This window comes from Pleurodeles waltl, chromosome 4_1 (assembly GCF_031143425.1).
Source record: "Pleurodeles waltl isolate 20211129_DDA chromosome 4_1, aPleWal1.hap1.20221129, whole genome shotgun sequence".
NCBI classification, from domain to species: Eukaryota; Metazoa; Chordata; class Amphibia; order Caudata; family Salamandridae; genus Pleurodeles; species Pleurodeles waltl.
This window is the reverse complement of record NC_090442.1, coordinates 243,336,457-243,353,271: the sequence shown is the minus strand read 5'-3', so window position 1 is coordinate 243,353,271 and position 16,815 is coordinate 243,336,457. Positions and strand designations below refer to the sequence as shown.

The following is a 16,815-nucleotide window of genomic DNA, read 5'->3' as shown; positions in this document are numbered from 1 at the left end:
TTTGGGCCATTTCCTTTCGTGGGCACTCGGCCTACCCACACAAGTGAGGTACCATTTTTATCGGGAGACTTGGGGGAACGCTGGGTGGAAGGAAATTTGTGGCTCCTCTCAGATTCCAGAACTTTCTGTCACCGAAATGTGAGGAAAATTTGTTTTTTTAGCCAAATTTTGAGGTTTGCAAAGGATTCTGGGTAACAGACCTGGTCAGAGCCCCACAAGTCACCCCATCTTGGATTCCCCTAGGTCTCTAGTTTTAAAAAATGCACAGGTTTAGTAGGTTTCCCTAGGTGCCGGCTGAGGCCAAATCTACAGGTAGGCATTTTGCAAAAAACACCTCTGTTTTCTGTCAAAAAATGTGATGTGTCCACGTTGTGTATTGGGGCATTTCCTGTCGCGGGCGCTAGGCCTACCCACACAAGTGAGGTATCATTTTTATCGGGAGACTTGGGGGAACATAGAATTGCAAAACAAGTGTTTTTGCCCCTTGTCTTTCTCTACATTTTTTCCTTCCAAATATAAGAGAGTGTGTAAAAAAGACGTCTATTTGAGTGCCCTGTAATTCACATGCTAGTATGGGCACCCAGGAATTCAGAGATGTGCAAATAACCACTGCTCCTCAACACCTTATCTTGTGCCCATTTTGGAAATACAAAGGTTATCTTGATAGCTATTTTTTACTCTTTATATTTCAGCAAATGAATTGCTGTATACCCGGTATAGAATGAAAACCCACTGCAGGGTGCAGGTCATTTATTGGCTCTGGGTACCTAGAGTTCTTGATGAACCTACAAGCCCTATATATCCCCGCAACCAGAAGAGTCCAGCAGACGTAACGGTATATTGCTTTCAAAACTCTGACATTGCAGGAAAAAGTTACAGAGTAAAATGTAGAGAAAGATTGCATTTTTTTCACCTCAATTTCAATATTATTATTTTTTTCAGTTATTTTCTGTAGAAAACCCTTGTAGGATCTACACAAATTACCCCTTGCTGAATTCAGACTTTTGTCTACTTTTCAGAAATGTTTCGGTTTCTGGGATCCAGCATTGGTTTCACGCCCATTTCTGTCACTGACTGGAAGGAGGCTGAAAGCACAAAAAATCGTAAAAATGGGGTATGTCCCAGTAAAATGCCAAAATTGTGTTGTGATTCAAGTCTGTCTGTTCCTGAAAGCTGGGAAGCTGGTGATTGTAGCACCGCAAACCCTTTGTTGATGCCATTTTTAGGGAAAAAAACACAAGCCTTCTTCTGCAGCCCCTTTTTCCCATTTGTTTTTTAAAAAAATGAAATTTTCACTGTATTTTGGCTAATTTCTTGGCCTCCTTCTGGGGAACCCACAAAGTCTGGGTACCTCTAGAATCCCTAGGATGTTGGAAAAAAAGGACGCAAATTTGGCGTGGGTAGCTTATGTAAACAAAAAGTTATGAGGGCCTAAGCGCGAACTGCCCCAAATAGCCAAAAAAAGGCTTGGCACAGGAGGGGGAAAAGGCCTGTCATCGAAGGGGTTAAGGACCGGATATTCAGTCGGGCCAGTTTGAAAGATGCTCCTCAATTGTTATCGGGCTACAGCTGTACACAACAGTAAGTATTATGGGAGATAGCATGGTGCTAGGTTCATGGTTATTGAGTGTTTCGGGGAACCCAGCACCAGTAATATCTTGTATTTTGGGGGAGCTGAACATTACAATATCTAACTTGGATTTTATATTCAGTCAGTGTCTGGTGGGATGAATGACTTTTTGTGGTACAAGTGTTACAATTCGGTGGGAAACTATACTTTTGTGTATTGAAGGAGCATGTGTTTGGTGGGTTGCTATGTAGAATGCTTCTTAATTGTTATTGAGCCACTGCCATACATAATGGTAAGAACTTGTTATTTTATTGTCAAATGGCTGAGTAGAACAGACTGATAGCTTATGGTTGCTTTCTGTTCCAGTTGTTCTTGGATGTCATTAACACATATAATCACATAAATTGATTGCATGGAATTTGCTATACTGGAAATCACCGTTTACAACATGATAAAGATAGGATCTATCGTTTACAGCGCACATCAGGTAAAACGGGGTATCTCTATATACTATGAGTACGTAACATGGCCGTTTTTTTAATAGGGAGCTTCCAACAAATAGATATACATGGGTACATTTGTTTCTCAGTTTTATTTTTGTCTCCATATCTTAGGAGTTATGAATCGTCTTTCCATGAACTTATGTTTTTCACATATCTTTCACTAGAATCCAGTTTTTGTTGATCTTTGTCCCAAAACTGCACTGTGTCCAAAACAGCTCTAATGAACTGGAGTGTCTAAGAGATCAGGTGTGACTTCAGCACATTGATAGTGAATCCCAGCGACTGCAGGAGGTCTGCCATAGTCTGGAGGTGGAAGACCGAAAATCTGGGGCAAGCCCACCTTCAATAGCCTTTCATCGAGACAGGAGAAGACTGGGAGTACTGATTTCCATAGAAGAGCTGCAACCTCACCATCACCTAGATGAACACCTGAGGTGCTGGTAAGGCCAAAGGGGAGCACGACTAACTGAAAGTGCTCATCGCCTACAGTGAACAGCAGGTAACATCTGTGGGCAGGCAGACCAGGAATGTGAAAGTGTGCATCCTGCAAGTACTACGCTGTCATCCGGTCTCCTGGGTCCAGGGCAGATAGAACTTGAGCAAGCATGAGCATTTTGAATTTCTCCTTTGTTAGGAAGAAATTGAGAGGGCACAGATCTACCACAAGATGAAGGCCTCAGTCTTTTTGGGCAGCAGAAAGGAGCTGGATTAACAACCACGGCCTACTTCTGATGTTGTCACCCTCTCTATGGCTCCCTAGGCCAAGAGAGCTGCTACTTCCTGGCGTAGCAAAGAGATATGATTGTCCGTCAACCTGAGGCAAGTAGGTGGTTTGTGTGAAGGAGTAGCCACCAAAGGGTGGGAGAAGCCATTTCTGATAATATAGAGAACCCAGCGGTCGGATGTTATCGACCTCCAGTGGTGCAGGTGATGGTGTATTCTGCTGTTCACTGGGTGTCCGTGATGGTTGGAGGGCAAACTAAAGGGGCTGGGAGGCTGCAGCTGCTGGGGAGGTGGTGGACTGGCCCGACCTTGGCTTTCTAACCCTTGAGGTCTGTGGGCTCCGTCTCCTTGGCCACGCAGGGTCTGGTAAGGGTGTGTGCCATGGTGGCTGGGCAAGTAAGAATTTGACTGGAAGTCCTTTCTGTAGCCACGAAAGGAGTGAAAAGCAGACATGGGTTGGCGATGGGTCATGGAAAGTCCCAAGGACTTGGCTGTAGCTCTGCTATCCTTAAAGCACTCCAGCGCTGAGCCCACCTTTTCTCTGAAGAGACGGGAGCCATCAAAGGGCACATCCATAAGCAAAGCTTGGACATCCCTGGAAAAGCCAATACTCCTCAACCAGGCACGATGTCTAGTGTCCACCAACGATGAAACCGCTCTGCTTAACAATTTGGTCATATCCAGTATACAACATATGGTGAACTTAGCTAAGTCCCTCCCATCTTCCAGAACCATAGGCAGTACCTGCGCAACTGAGTCCTGGAGTGAATAGGAATAATGGCTGTGTTCACCAACCGGAGTGCCAAGCTAGTGGAAGAAAACATCATTTTCCCCAAGATGTCCAGCCTCTTGGATTCCCTGTCCGGTGGAGTGGTAGGTAATGCGTCAGGATTTACTTATGAGGTGGCAGCTTGGACCACCAAACTCTCTGGGGTGGGGTGCTGGGTGAATAAACCACGGTCGCTTGGAGCATGGTGATGGCGAGCAATTGTCTTATTGACAGGAGTCCCTTTGCATGGCTTGGCCCAGGTACCAAATAGGACAACTGTGAGGGCTTCACTAAAAGGGAGAAGAAGTTCAGATGGGGTTGCTCCTGGCTGAATCACCTCTGTCAAGGTGTTTGTTGTGACAGCCACAGTGGGTAGCTGAATGTCCAGGACCTCCACCATCCTTCTCACCACCACTGAAAATGAGGTTCCCTCCTCCATAGCCATGACAGAAGAGAGACCTAGCCAGTATCTGGAGAAGTATTCAGTCCACTGGCATCTAACAGATCCTCACACTAGGTGTCCTCGGTGTAATCTAGGAGCTGGTCTTCTTCAGGCCCAACCCAGTCTTCCCCAAGTCCTAGTTCATAGAAATAGGGCACAGCTCAATGTCGGAGTTGGGAATGAGAATAGGGAAAGCACCGCTGGGGGGAGGGGCTAATGTCATCAGCATTGGAGCTGGCTTAGGGGAAGGTTGAGATTGCTTGACATGCACCGGTCCAGATCCATCAATGGACACACCTGCCAGCTGAAAACCAGTAGGGGCCCTTCCCAAGCTTGGAGGGCCCAAAGATGTGCTGGCTGCAACAGGCCGCCCAAACGTGAGGTATATGGTCTCATAAAACTCATGGAGTTTGTCAGAGTTCCCTACGGCGCCAGGAAATTCAGAGAGGCATGGAGATGGTCCAGGCACAGGCTCAACTGTGAAGCCAGGCCATAAATGCCGACATTCATTTGTCTCATGGGATGAGTTCGATGGACGGGGCAAGTCAAATACCTCTTCCACTTCTTTGTCTTCTTCTTTTTCTGGGACTTACCCAAATGCCTGAATGACTTTGATAAAGATCGATGGCTCCACGACCGATCCCGGGACCTCTCAATCGGTATCGAGTGCATCGTGGAGTTGCACGGCGAGCGACAAGGAGCTTGAGGGACCGCTCCCTCAAGGTTTTGGGGAGCATAGCCCGGCCATGAACACAGGCCTTGGCTCGCTCAGGCGAAGTCCGGGTCTTGTCATCGAAATTTGCCGGTGACTGGCACCACACGACTAAAACCAGCCTTCTTCTTGGACATCCCTACCACACTGGGAGACAATGTGTCAGAAAAAACTTCGACAAAAGGTCAAAAGAGTCAGTCAAAAAATGTATGGAGGTAGCTCTTTTCCGGATCTGAGCAGACTGGCACAGAAAGAACTGACGTCAGTGCGCTGGGGTGGCGTCTATATAGGCACCTCACACATCACCTCTGGCGTGGTCGACATAGTCGACGATGCGCTGGGTTGAACAATACCACTTACTGGCAAGCAGGGATACTGCTCACAAAACATTTCCCGATCCAGTCTGATGCCAGGGCTTAATTCTAAGGTAAGGAATCTGTGGGTAGAAGTTACTATCAGATATAGAAACTGTATTGTGAGAAGAAACATAGCTGGTGCAGACTAAAAAGTAGAAAATTGACAGGATGACGAATTCAAGGAAAAACATGTTCTAAAATTCAAGAGAGATGCAGAAACTACAGAAATTCCACTAAGCTGAAGTGCTGGAAGAAGGCAGGCACGCGTAACTGATGAAGAACTTTGAATGCTTTGTGATGCATGGAGTAGCACACTAGGTCCCCTTTTAAAGTGTGTAGTTGAACACAAAGAGGAAAGGTGAGGCAGGGTGTATGCAGGCCATCTTGGATCTGGAAGTGAATAAACTCAATTGAGAAGTCATCTTTGAGTGGTAAGAGATGTGTACATCAAATTAGGAATTGAAGAGGGCACAAGAATGATGATTCAAGGCCAAATGAGTGTCTTCCAAAATTTTCCAAATCACAATGCACAGATAACTCCAAGAATTATTAATCAGTACTGCAAGCTGAATGGCAGAGGAATTCTAAGGACGTGCTCCCCCATGAATGACAAGCAAAACAACCATGTTGCATTTCTTAAACACCTTCAATCAAGACCTGGCTGCCTCTGAGTCTCCCAACTGCATCATGACTTGATGCTCAGCCAATTGGGGTGCCCTGAGTAGCCCTGAGACCCTGCCCCCAGCAAATGCTGAACTAAGTGTGTGATGACTGTGCCCAGCAAGAGCAGCCCTAAACCTCTGTCCGGCACTTCCATCTGTCAGCCCCGAAGACTTGACACATTCTTGAATGGTACTGTGATAGTCCTCATTTCTCCCTCTAAAGGCCCCTGCACCTCATTTATATTATGATGGGCCGCCAACGCATTATCTGTCTTGGGATCCTGGAGTTAGGGGACTCAGCACAAATCCAAAAGACGATTGAGAGGTGTGATTTTCATTCAGGTCACTGTTGAAATTCCAGCAAAGTCTCCTTTGTTTGCTGTGTTCTGGGGTCAGCACCTTCAAATCTATCCAATGGCTCCTTCCACCATGGTCCCTCACAATATCAATCCTTCACTGTATTCAGGCAAAAGAGTACCAAGTTATTACTGCTTTAAGAAGAAAGTTTCACAACTACATTCCATCAAGGGAGGGTACGGTGAGGTGGTAGTTTGGCGGGGATGGTAATCATCCTTGGACTAGACTCTGGTAGAGTGCTGACGGAATCTGTTAACTGCTCAGCCTGAACGTTTTAATAAAGACAAATACAATTACAGGGAGTGTGCATTGTGTATCTGTGGCAGGAGGACGTCAGTCGCTTGAACATTTAGTACTGGTGCATCCAATTCCCTTTCACTTCCAACAGGCACAGCACAACAATCAGTCTGAAGGTGTGTAACGTTCTAAAAAACGCAAAAAGGCTACAAAGACTTCTCACGGATCTCACTGAAGAGCCTTGGACAGCAACTAAGTCCCTGACTGACATCTTTCACATTCTCCTGAGGGTGCACACAGAAACCCTTGTATTTGAGTGAAGTAACTGTAAAAGAATATATTTACTAATTAAACTGTTTAAATACTACATAAACATTTTATTTATACATTTTAACGTTTCCAGCAGTATTTTCATTTTGATGTAAGAGTCAGCAGATTCGATTCAAGCATTTGCTGCATATCTATGTATATTACATGTTGGGCAGTTCTTATTTAACATAATCAGTGATTTCAAAACCCATAAATCACTGGCAGAATATCATATCTTTGAATTACAGGCTCTGTTTCACAGTTATAACATAATTCACATAAATCCTCGATTTTTATCAAGTGGAATTCCTAAAATAAAATATGGATAGAATATATTATGGGGAATGTTTGTGTAAAGTTCAAGAATGTAATTTGGGGTACTGAGTGGCATGTGCAGTCCACTTACCCATCTGCTTATCATCATAACACACCCAAATGTTACCATCTAAATTGCACTATATGATAGTAATACATGGTTACCATATAACTGATAGATCCCTTATGACAATCCATTTGTTAGAACTCAATGTAGATGTTGGGTGGAGGGCTTTCCCATTAAAAAAAATATTTGCTATGACTTGCCTTGATAATGTTCTCATAATTGCTGTGTGTGATTGATTATTTATGGATGTGTGCACAGCAAATGACAATGAGTTATCAAAAATATTTAATTCAAATAAGAAGATAAACCATTTTCTTTCCGTTTAGATTTTTGGTCTTCAAACCCAAAGCGTGCTGCCCGTCTCTGTTGGGCTCTCCATAGAGGAGACAATTTAAAATATCTGGTTCTGTTTCCACTGGTTTCCTATTTGTTAAGGAAGCAAATATTTTTTGTACTTTATGAACTAGAAAAGCCATCACTTCAACCTCCTCAGATGGCTCTTCATAGACTGGTTGTTTCATGTTGTAATAAGCAGATATAATAACAGCTTGAAATAAATTTATTACAATACATATCATGACTAACATAAAAGAAGTTAAGTATAAACCACTGAGAATCTTATCATTTAAAAATAATGTATCTCTAAAAGCAGAAATGCAGTAAGTTAAAACAGTTTGTGCTGAACGACTTAAATTACTGTGGCTCCATGAATGCTGTCCAAAAACCAAATAACCAAATGCCATGTATGCAAAAAAGTAAACAGCAACTACAAATGCCATTGAACAAATTCCAGGTAGAGCTGCATAGAATGATCTTTGTGCTAGTCGTACACTGTAAAAAAATCTGGCATATCGGAGAGTTTTTAAAATAGTAAAAAATGCTAAAAATCCTTGTGCTATTATTAAAGTCTCATCCACACTTGAAGCTATATGAAATGGGGTAAACTGATGGGGATACAGAGCATAAAAACTAAGTAAATCAAAAGCCAACTTAAACTTAGCAATTTGAAGATAAACCACTAAAATTAATACTGATTTCAGACCAAAATTGATCAAATTAGACACCCGTTTTAGGTAACTTAGCTTTTCCTGATGTATAGTGCACATCTCATCAGCAATATATATGAATAGAAAAACAATCAAAATAATATTGGTAAACATTTGCATTAAGTCCAACTGGTCAAAAGTCGTTAGGGTAAAAGAATGCACTGACAAACGTGTATGGACAATTCCTAAAGGGGAAGCTTCAAATACAACTGAAATAGCACAAAACAAACTAACATCGGGGTTAAATGTAGTCAATTCAATTAATACTGCCCAGGTATCTTTATCAAGCCATGAGTTATTGTGAAGATCAAGGACCATGTTTTTTGAACTAAATAAATCTTTTTCAGGAAAAAAGTAAACAGTATAACCCCCTGAGCCATATACTGATAAATTGCCATATGAATAGTAAATCCATGGTGAAGTATCATATTCATAAGTAAATCCGGCTTGTGTTGTAGAATCAGGTTTAGCAGTAAATTTCCAGTTGTCAGTATAGTTAAGTCTGTCCTCTTCATCAACTCCATATTTATGAAAACAGTGACTTTTGCCAAGGTGTGCTTCATAGCTATTGAAACTAAAGCAATTTTTTGGCACATGTTTTGCTCTCACTTGTCTCATTCTAGGCAACCCAACGATTTTCGACCGGCTGGCAGACAGAAAAGTTGGCTGATTTTGGTTATGAATCAGGGGCAAAAACACAGTGCTTATCCAAATGTAAATGTTGTTCAGCCTATCAACGTTAGACAAGTTTAAGGAAAACTGACTAGCAATTGCACGATTGTAGAGGAAAACATTTGTATCAGTAGAATAGGCAAGGTTTAGGACTAAGGTTAAAAAAATGAAATGGCTGACAATTCCTTTAAAAAAAGAAAAGGCTTTGGTTTTAATAACAGTCCTTTTCTTCATTATTGTGATTTCATCTTCTTGTAACGGTTGATATTGCTTAGTATTTCGAATTTTAACAAGTTCATAATGTAACTCCCTCATTTCATCTGAGTCTTTAGCCGTCTCACCCACTTTAATTTCAAGGAAAGTTTTCCTATTCTCCCAGGGAATGTGGTACAAGTACTTGTGTGACAAAGAAGAAAAAGCAGAAACAGCTATAATTTTTGCAGTTTGTAGAATAAATATACTCTGTAAAAATGATACTATGTTTGAAAGCAGCCAATCCATCGAAGTGTCATGACCATAGGAAAGACCATATGAAATGATAAAAAATGATGAAACAACTGAAACCAAAAGGACTATGGCCCAAGAAACATATATACACCACCATGAATGAACAACATCGGTCTTCTTCCATAAAAGAATAAAGCAGCTACTGCAAGGGTTGCTTTGTTTCTTCTTTTCTGAACTGCCATCTGAATCATTCATTGTATTATTTTGCTTGTTTTTATTTCTAAGAGATCCTTTTGGAGATGTCGCACTGGAGTAATCTTGCAAAGTTTCTGTATTTGCATGGATAGCCTCTTCGTCTTGTGGGACAATTACATTTGCAAAGGATTCAGAAACTACACAGTTGTTGAACTTTCGTCTTCTAACAGGGGGTGGTGAGGAACCAGTTTGTGAACTAGAGATACCAGGACTGGTGCCTATAGATTTTACAGACTCTTTAACAATGTATAATGAATGCAAATAATCTTTCCAACCTCTTGGCTGAACGTGAGATACCCAGAAAGATACATCATTGGGCAAAATATTTTTCTCACTACTTATGAATTCTGTATATGCTTGATAGGGAATGTAGGAACTATGTTTATGCCTCCTCCTTGAGTTTCTAAATAAATAACTTAACAGAAATGACACTGGCACTGTAACTAGAGAACTTTCCATTCCTACTATTATTGATCTCATGTAACGTTCCACACCCTCAACATCTTGATTTTTTTCAAGATTATACAACACAATGCTAGTGAGGAGTGAGCTCATTAACATCGCTAGACAACAAGACAATCTTTGAAATCTACTAAATGGCCTAGCCATTACCAAAGCAAAAATCGAGCCCCAAAGATGGAGGTCTTCTAAGTTGGTGGACACATTTATCAGGAAAAAATCTTTTTTATGCAAAGGAAGGATTGGATTTGTTACTGAAAAGGTCCGGTCTATTAAGCCATCTGCCTTATCAACAGCAAGCCATGTTCTACACATGAAGTACCAAGTGTGTTTGGCATACATATGTTCAACCTTCACTCTGCTAAGGAACCATCCAGGTGAACTCCCTCTATTGTTATGCCAAATTCTAAGAAAATATAGATCTCCCAAGTTATATTTTGTAGTTAACAAAAAAGTATCTAAGCCGCCTCTAAGAAATCCAGAGTAATCTGGATGCTTCAAAAGATGAACATGACTTTCGCTATATCTTCCAATTAATTTTAAGAAAACATCTGCTGTTGTACCAGCTCCATAACGGCTACCTGTGTAAACAGTAACTAAATAACATTCTTTATCAAATGGATCATTGTCTGGTAATATTACAACTTGATCTTTGCTAATTCTGTCAACAGCATCCTGTTTCTTTGCCCATACACCCAAGACAATGTAAACTGCAAAAATAAAAAGAATAGTTAACAAAGCAACTAAATTACTTTTTAAATCAGTTATGCGGATGGCCCTGAAATCCACTATATTTGGGGGAACCCATATTTTTCCAGCAAAAAACTTGTGGAGTTTTTTAAAAAACGATTTTGCCTTGACAACCACTTTAAGATGTGGAAAATGACAAATGCAATGTGTTTGTGTATTGTTTGTAAGTGGACCAATTTCACAGGCACCTTCGTTCCAGCTTTCTGACAATCCATCAAAATCTAAGCAAGAATAATGAACAATGGAAATGCTTAATAATGTATCTGTCTCCTCTAGAACCTGATATTTAGACAGCATACGAATGGTTATATTTCCCCTTTGTGGAGCCTGTACAAGAGATTTTAAATTTAAATGAATTATATAGGGATCCCAAATCCGGAACAATGTACTCTCACTTTTTTTGTTTTTGGTAACTGTTGGACGTTCAACAGTTTGATAAGTAGCCACTGGAGGACTTCCACTAGAATTATAACCTAAGTGAAATGAAACATTAAAAGAGATGTTTTCTCTAGTAAACAACTGTACCAACAGTTGTGGTGCTCTCGTCATGTCATATTCAAAGCCAATTTCTCCGCTTGTTACTCCAGTTTGGTCTGTATCAGGTCCTATGGAAACAGGAACTGAAACAACCAGAGTTTCATTCTTTATGGCAATAACTATATCTGCTATGTCTGGGATAAGATATATTGGGTCTCCTTTTTCTGTATAGGCTGTCATTTGGAATCCAGTCACGATAGTTTGAATATCTCTCCCATTTTCCAGCCAAGGTAGAGGATTCTCTTGAAATTCATAAAAGGTAGTTGATACTATAGACCTCGCGTTCAGGCCTTGTATAGCACTTGTAAAAATGGGATGGAAACAATTTTTACAACCACTTTGCGTTATAAACGTGCTATCAATAGCCCACATTTCTTCTTTCTTCAAGTGAATATTCCAGCTGTCACTTTGCATTAAAGTTGCATCCCCCTCAGGAACATTTCCAACCATAACTAATTCACTTACAGTCTCAAGTACTGACAAGATTTGTTTGAACACACTAATTTTTTCAGGCGAAATGACACCAACATTCCCCTTGTCAACAGTTAACAAAGCAGCAATCATAACATTAGATAGTCCTGTGAGGATGCCAGAGCTCATTTGCTCTGCTTTTTCAGATAAAATGGTTTCTTCTCTAAGTTTAATTAGGACCTGGACAACTTCGGTTAACTTTTCCAATGCTAGTTGTTGAGATTTCAGGCTTAATTCATTGCTATTGTTGGTGACTTCAGTAATAACTCTAACAATTTGATTAACTGCTGAAACATCCACAGGCGTAATGCTAGCTGACAAGTTAAGAATACTCTCTCTCAATCTAGTCCTGTCTCGTAAGAGGTCCGTGGCCGCAGATGAAATGTCATCATTTAAAACTGAAGCTATTGTATACAATAAACTACCAGCATTTAAATAATCTCCTATTTCTAAATAAACACTCATTGGTGCATGGGATCCACTGGTAAGCATGACTAACTCATCAAGCACTTTCTTTCCTGGAATGCTTGAACTTATATCTGTCACTGTTGCAAACAAAATAGCTTGGCTAAACGAACCGAGGGAATCATACACAACAACATAGATTGGCAATCTGTAGTTTTCTGATGCATCACCAATGGGCAAGTAAAACGGCAGAGATACACAATCATACCCAGAATATACTATTATACCTAATTCATCTTCACGCAAAGAACTTATTGTACTCTGTTTTCGGGATGCTGCTATCACCGTATAAACAAGAGGTGGGTATTCCTTTGAGAAACCACTGCAATGCACAACAAACAGTGTCACTAAAGACGTTCCTTGATTTGGTGTAAGGGAACAATTACCAATATGAGGTGGGCCATGCACAAAAAAAGAGTACCCAACAGATGCTGTCACAACAGAAGCTGTTGTGAATTTTAACAGAATTGTGTAGTTTTTTCCTGCAGTGTTCAGAAAACTTAAAGCATCTATAGACAAATATGGCTTAAACCTTCCTGTTGAAGAGTGCTTTTGCCAATCAAATGTCACTTCTGTTAAGCCGTTCAGGTATAATAACCATTCGTACTGTGACCTTCTGGCATCAGTAACACAGTCTAAACATTTTGTAGTTAAACTAAAACGAACTGTTGGCATTAAAACTTCCCCACAATTCTCAATACATTCCACCGTTAATTTAGGTACGGTTTCTGGCACAATGCTTACAGATTGGTCTGCATATGCTCTTCTTCCTCCCTTTGTAATAACTAATCGGAAATGATACTGCTTGTTTGCTTCAAGGGTTTCTGGGGCCACAGTTTGAATAGGAGAACTGGGGTCTATCCATGTGAGATCAGTCTGCAACGGGCTGCAGGCTGCATGCTGGGATAATCTCATTGTTGCATAATCAGATTCAATTTGTGTACAAAACCATTTAAAAGATATTCCATCTAATGGGTCATGTGAATCTGGATCAGCAGAATGAGTTCCTTTAAGTGTCCAACTGTCTGGAAAACCTACTGAACGACTAGATCCTCCGTCAATCCTTGCTTGAAGCGCTCTTTGCTTAACTTCTACAATCACTGAATCAGACTCGTATAACATTGGATCATTTTCATCAGTTGTGCTGATTGTAACTGAAACATTAAACAAATAAATTCCAAAATTTAATGTGAAACTGGGAATGACTAAGTAGCACTTGTTTATTGGTGATATGGCTGGCACTTTCAGATCAATGTCCCAACGTGGAACATCTGTCTTGCTGGACAGCTGATAGATTTTCCACAGTAATGTAACATACTCAGCAGCTGGACAGTTAATCTGTAGCGTGGCATACAAAGTCAACCCTGCCCCCTTTGCCATGGTTATAACAGGAAGTAAGTCAGGAGGCTTTTGAATAGAAAATTGTTTGAACACACAGGGCAGTCTGTAACACTCAACAACAGATTCTACTATCTTGGAAGCATATGTGCCAACAAATGTCTTTAAGACAATGGGATTTTGCCCACTCCTTGTACAGTTAACTGTGGCCACAAACCCCTGATACTGTGTGGGGTTAAAAGGTAGGACAGATTTTGGGATGTACTTGGCAGCATCTTGGATCCCATTCTTATATGTGTAAGTACTGTTACTGATAAGGTTGGCTTTCTTGGCGCTATAGAATTCCAGAACAAATGTCCACTGACACTGTACAAAGGGGTGCTGTCGTAGGATGAACCAGATCACATATATGAGAGTGAACCGATCGGAGGGGCCACTGTTAAACAGGTGGATCTTCAGGTCCATGTCACTCAGTGGCATGTAGGTCCATTTACTGTTCATATGTAAGTACACACAAAAGGTTGCCAACGCCCCACCTTTGAAGTCGACCTGGAAAAGGTAAGACGGTCCCTGCCTCTGGAAGAAAATGTAGTGCTTGGTTAAGTGGTTTAGCTCCTTGCTGGAGAAGTAGTAACCGCCAGTGAAATAAAAAGAGTGGGGTTTGTAGTAAGGCTGAACGAGGCTAATGCTCCGAGTGTCCTGGTTCACCTTCAGAAGTACTTTGCCACTGGCTAGTTCCAGGCGGCCGAGCTGTTCTTCATCGACGGACTGGTTCACGAGCAGGAAGATGAGGCGGTCCACCAGGCTGCTTCCAGCTGGCGGCTCGGCGGCAAAACAAAGGTCGCTCCTGGCTGCGTGCGGGTCAAGGGTGGGCACCCAGCCCCCCAGGTTCTTGTGGTCAAAGAGCTGGTAGGCCAGGCTGCGGCCGCCCAGAGGGGTCAGTGTCCAAGACACGCTGAGCGCAGAGTCCGCAGGCAGCAGCGGACGGGAATTGGCGGTGAAGATGTTCAGGAAGCCAGGAAGGACAAACACCTCGAGAGTCTGCGGCACTGTCTCTGATTCCTGGAGTACAAGCCTGGCGACGTGCGACCCCAGCTGTGTGTAGCGCGTGTCAACACGGTAGAACCAGTAGGGAGCGCACTGCTCAAGCCGGTGAGGAATGGGCAGCTGCTCCGGGCTGGCCTCTGTCGTCTCGCTCTCGAGAACCTCGACAGGTGGATCATTTTTGAGGCGCGTTAAAAGGTAACTTTGGCCTGTGACCCGGAGCCGCGCGCACCAGCCAAACTGGATCTCCTGTAACAGAAACACGTTTGAGCCAGGTGGGCGGATCTGGAAAAACAACAGGTCCTGCTTGGTGAACCGTACGACGAAGAGCAGGTGGCTGCAAGTGGGTAAGGCGCAAGCATTAGTCGTACACTTCACCTCTAACGCGCATGGATAACTGTTTAGGGGAAAACTCATAGCCGCCGACCAAACACTGCTAGGGTAAAGGCCAGTGCCACACACGTCCCATTTGCACTTAGGGCCCGGCCCTGCGACCATCTCCGGAGCCACCCAGGCCGCGGGCTGGTAGCGAAGTTCGGGAACCGAGACCCACAGGCAAGAAATGTTGTTTTCAGTGTCCTCTTTGTTAAATACTGGGCCTACATCTAAACAGGATATTGATAGTGGCGGGGGACGCTGCTCGGCACAGACTCTCACCAGGGCGCCAGCGAGGAGGAAAAACGGAATTTCAAGCATCATGGCCCCCTGGCCGGGGAAAACCTCGACCACCTGACAGGCAGACAGGCAGAACGGCAGGACTGTAGCCGCGTTCTGCGCGCCTGCTCGTGAGCACGTGCTCAAAAACAGACGTTATGCGCTCACTGGGTTCGACCACCTTATTTTCATTAGAACTTGGGGACACACATGCCAGTAGACCCCGGCAGGCGGTAGAGTACCGGTTTTTTAAACCGAGAAGGGAGTGGAGCCCATGTCTGTCAGGAGGCGTGTGCCACCGCATATCACGAATTTTGGACATGTTGTTTCATGTATAATTGTGTTATAACCTCCCCAGAAGTGCCAGTGGGTTAGTCTTAAGAAGGTGAGCCACTGATAGCTTCCCAGATACTTGTAAGAAGCTCTCTTGTGTGCAGCCACCCGCTAAATAGGAACATTTTGCCTGGTTGAATTAATACCTATACCGAAATTTAAAAGCATCTATTCAAGACAAAGATGTGTATATATTCGGATCTCATAAGCTGGGGAAAGGGTTACATTTCTAAAAATTAAAGCTGATATTTGAGTGAAAACTCATGAGCTTGTTGAAGCAGATATGCTAATTAAGAATATTAATGATGATATGTGTGTGTGTTTACTAATGATAAGAATGTGTAGAGAAATTAATCGCAGAAAAATAATGTGCATGTTTGAAAATGTGCCCTTGAGAAGTGATCACCATGTGATCTAAAATGACTAGAATTCTATGAAATAATGAAAATTTATGAAGAAAATATAATAATATGTCATAATGAGATGTATAACCTATGTTTTACAATTCATTTGTAGTCTTAAGTTAGCCCGACTAAAGGGCCTGGTTCCATTGGGCCTCGCGCACTCTGAAAGGATGAATTACTGGAAGCTTCTGCAAAGGACTGGAAACCGCTATAACTAACCTTGACCTGTTCGAAGTTCAAGTAGCTAGAACATTCTGCAACGTACTGGTGGACAGGAGATGATGAAGACAATTTGATACAATTATGTGTAGAGCAGGCTAAGTGTACTTTCCCAGGACTTGAACAATAGAGGCACTGACTGAAGAGCCATATGCAACAATTTTGATACCTGAAGGGCTGTAAGATGAGGGCATCGCATGAAGAACCAATCCGCTTCTTGTGACTTGGAACATATGAAAATTAGTAGGTTTGGTAAACAAAAACTATAAGTTAAAGTCATATTTGCTGACTGAATGACCAATTAGCAATTAGGGGGATGGACTGGGAGACCCTGATAAAAAGTCATGACAAAGTGTGAGGAATCAGAACTGCGGGGAGAACATTGATGACGTCAGGAGACGCTGTCTGGGGTGCTGATATTGGGTTCATACTCTGTAAGCCTGATCTGTAGCTGACTGATGACCTGAAGACGAAGACTGACTTGTTGCTGATCCATCCCAGATAGGTAGCTATGAAAATGTGACTGACGATTTTTATACCTTTTCTTCTAGGTACCAACTGCGCTGTTTATACAGATTCTCACTTAGGTAGATTTTTTCTAATTAATGTTTTCTAAATTGTTTTTGCATGAAGACCCCCATGGTAATGCTAATCTTGGTTAGATAGGCTGTTAGGGGTGACGTTGACAGTGACAATTGA

General features: G+C 42.2%; 1 protein-coding gene across 1 annotated transcript; it reads right to left on the bottom strand.

Moving 5' to 3' along the window:
• Positions 1 to 7,058: 7,058 nt before the first annotated feature.
• Positions 7,059 to 14,685, bottom strand: PKDREJ (polycystin family receptor for egg jelly). The gene is made up of 2 exons (XM_069227509.1): positions 14,659 to 14,685; positions 7,059 to 14,557 (listed from the first exon to the last, which is right to left on the bottom strand). Exons 1-2 carry the CDS (start codon positions 14,683 to 14,685, stop codon positions 7,313 to 7,315), a joined length of 7,272 nt encoding a protein of 2,423 aa, XP_069083610.1. The 3' UTR covers positions 7,059 to 7,312.
• Positions 14,686 to 16,815: the final 2,130 nt, after the last annotated feature.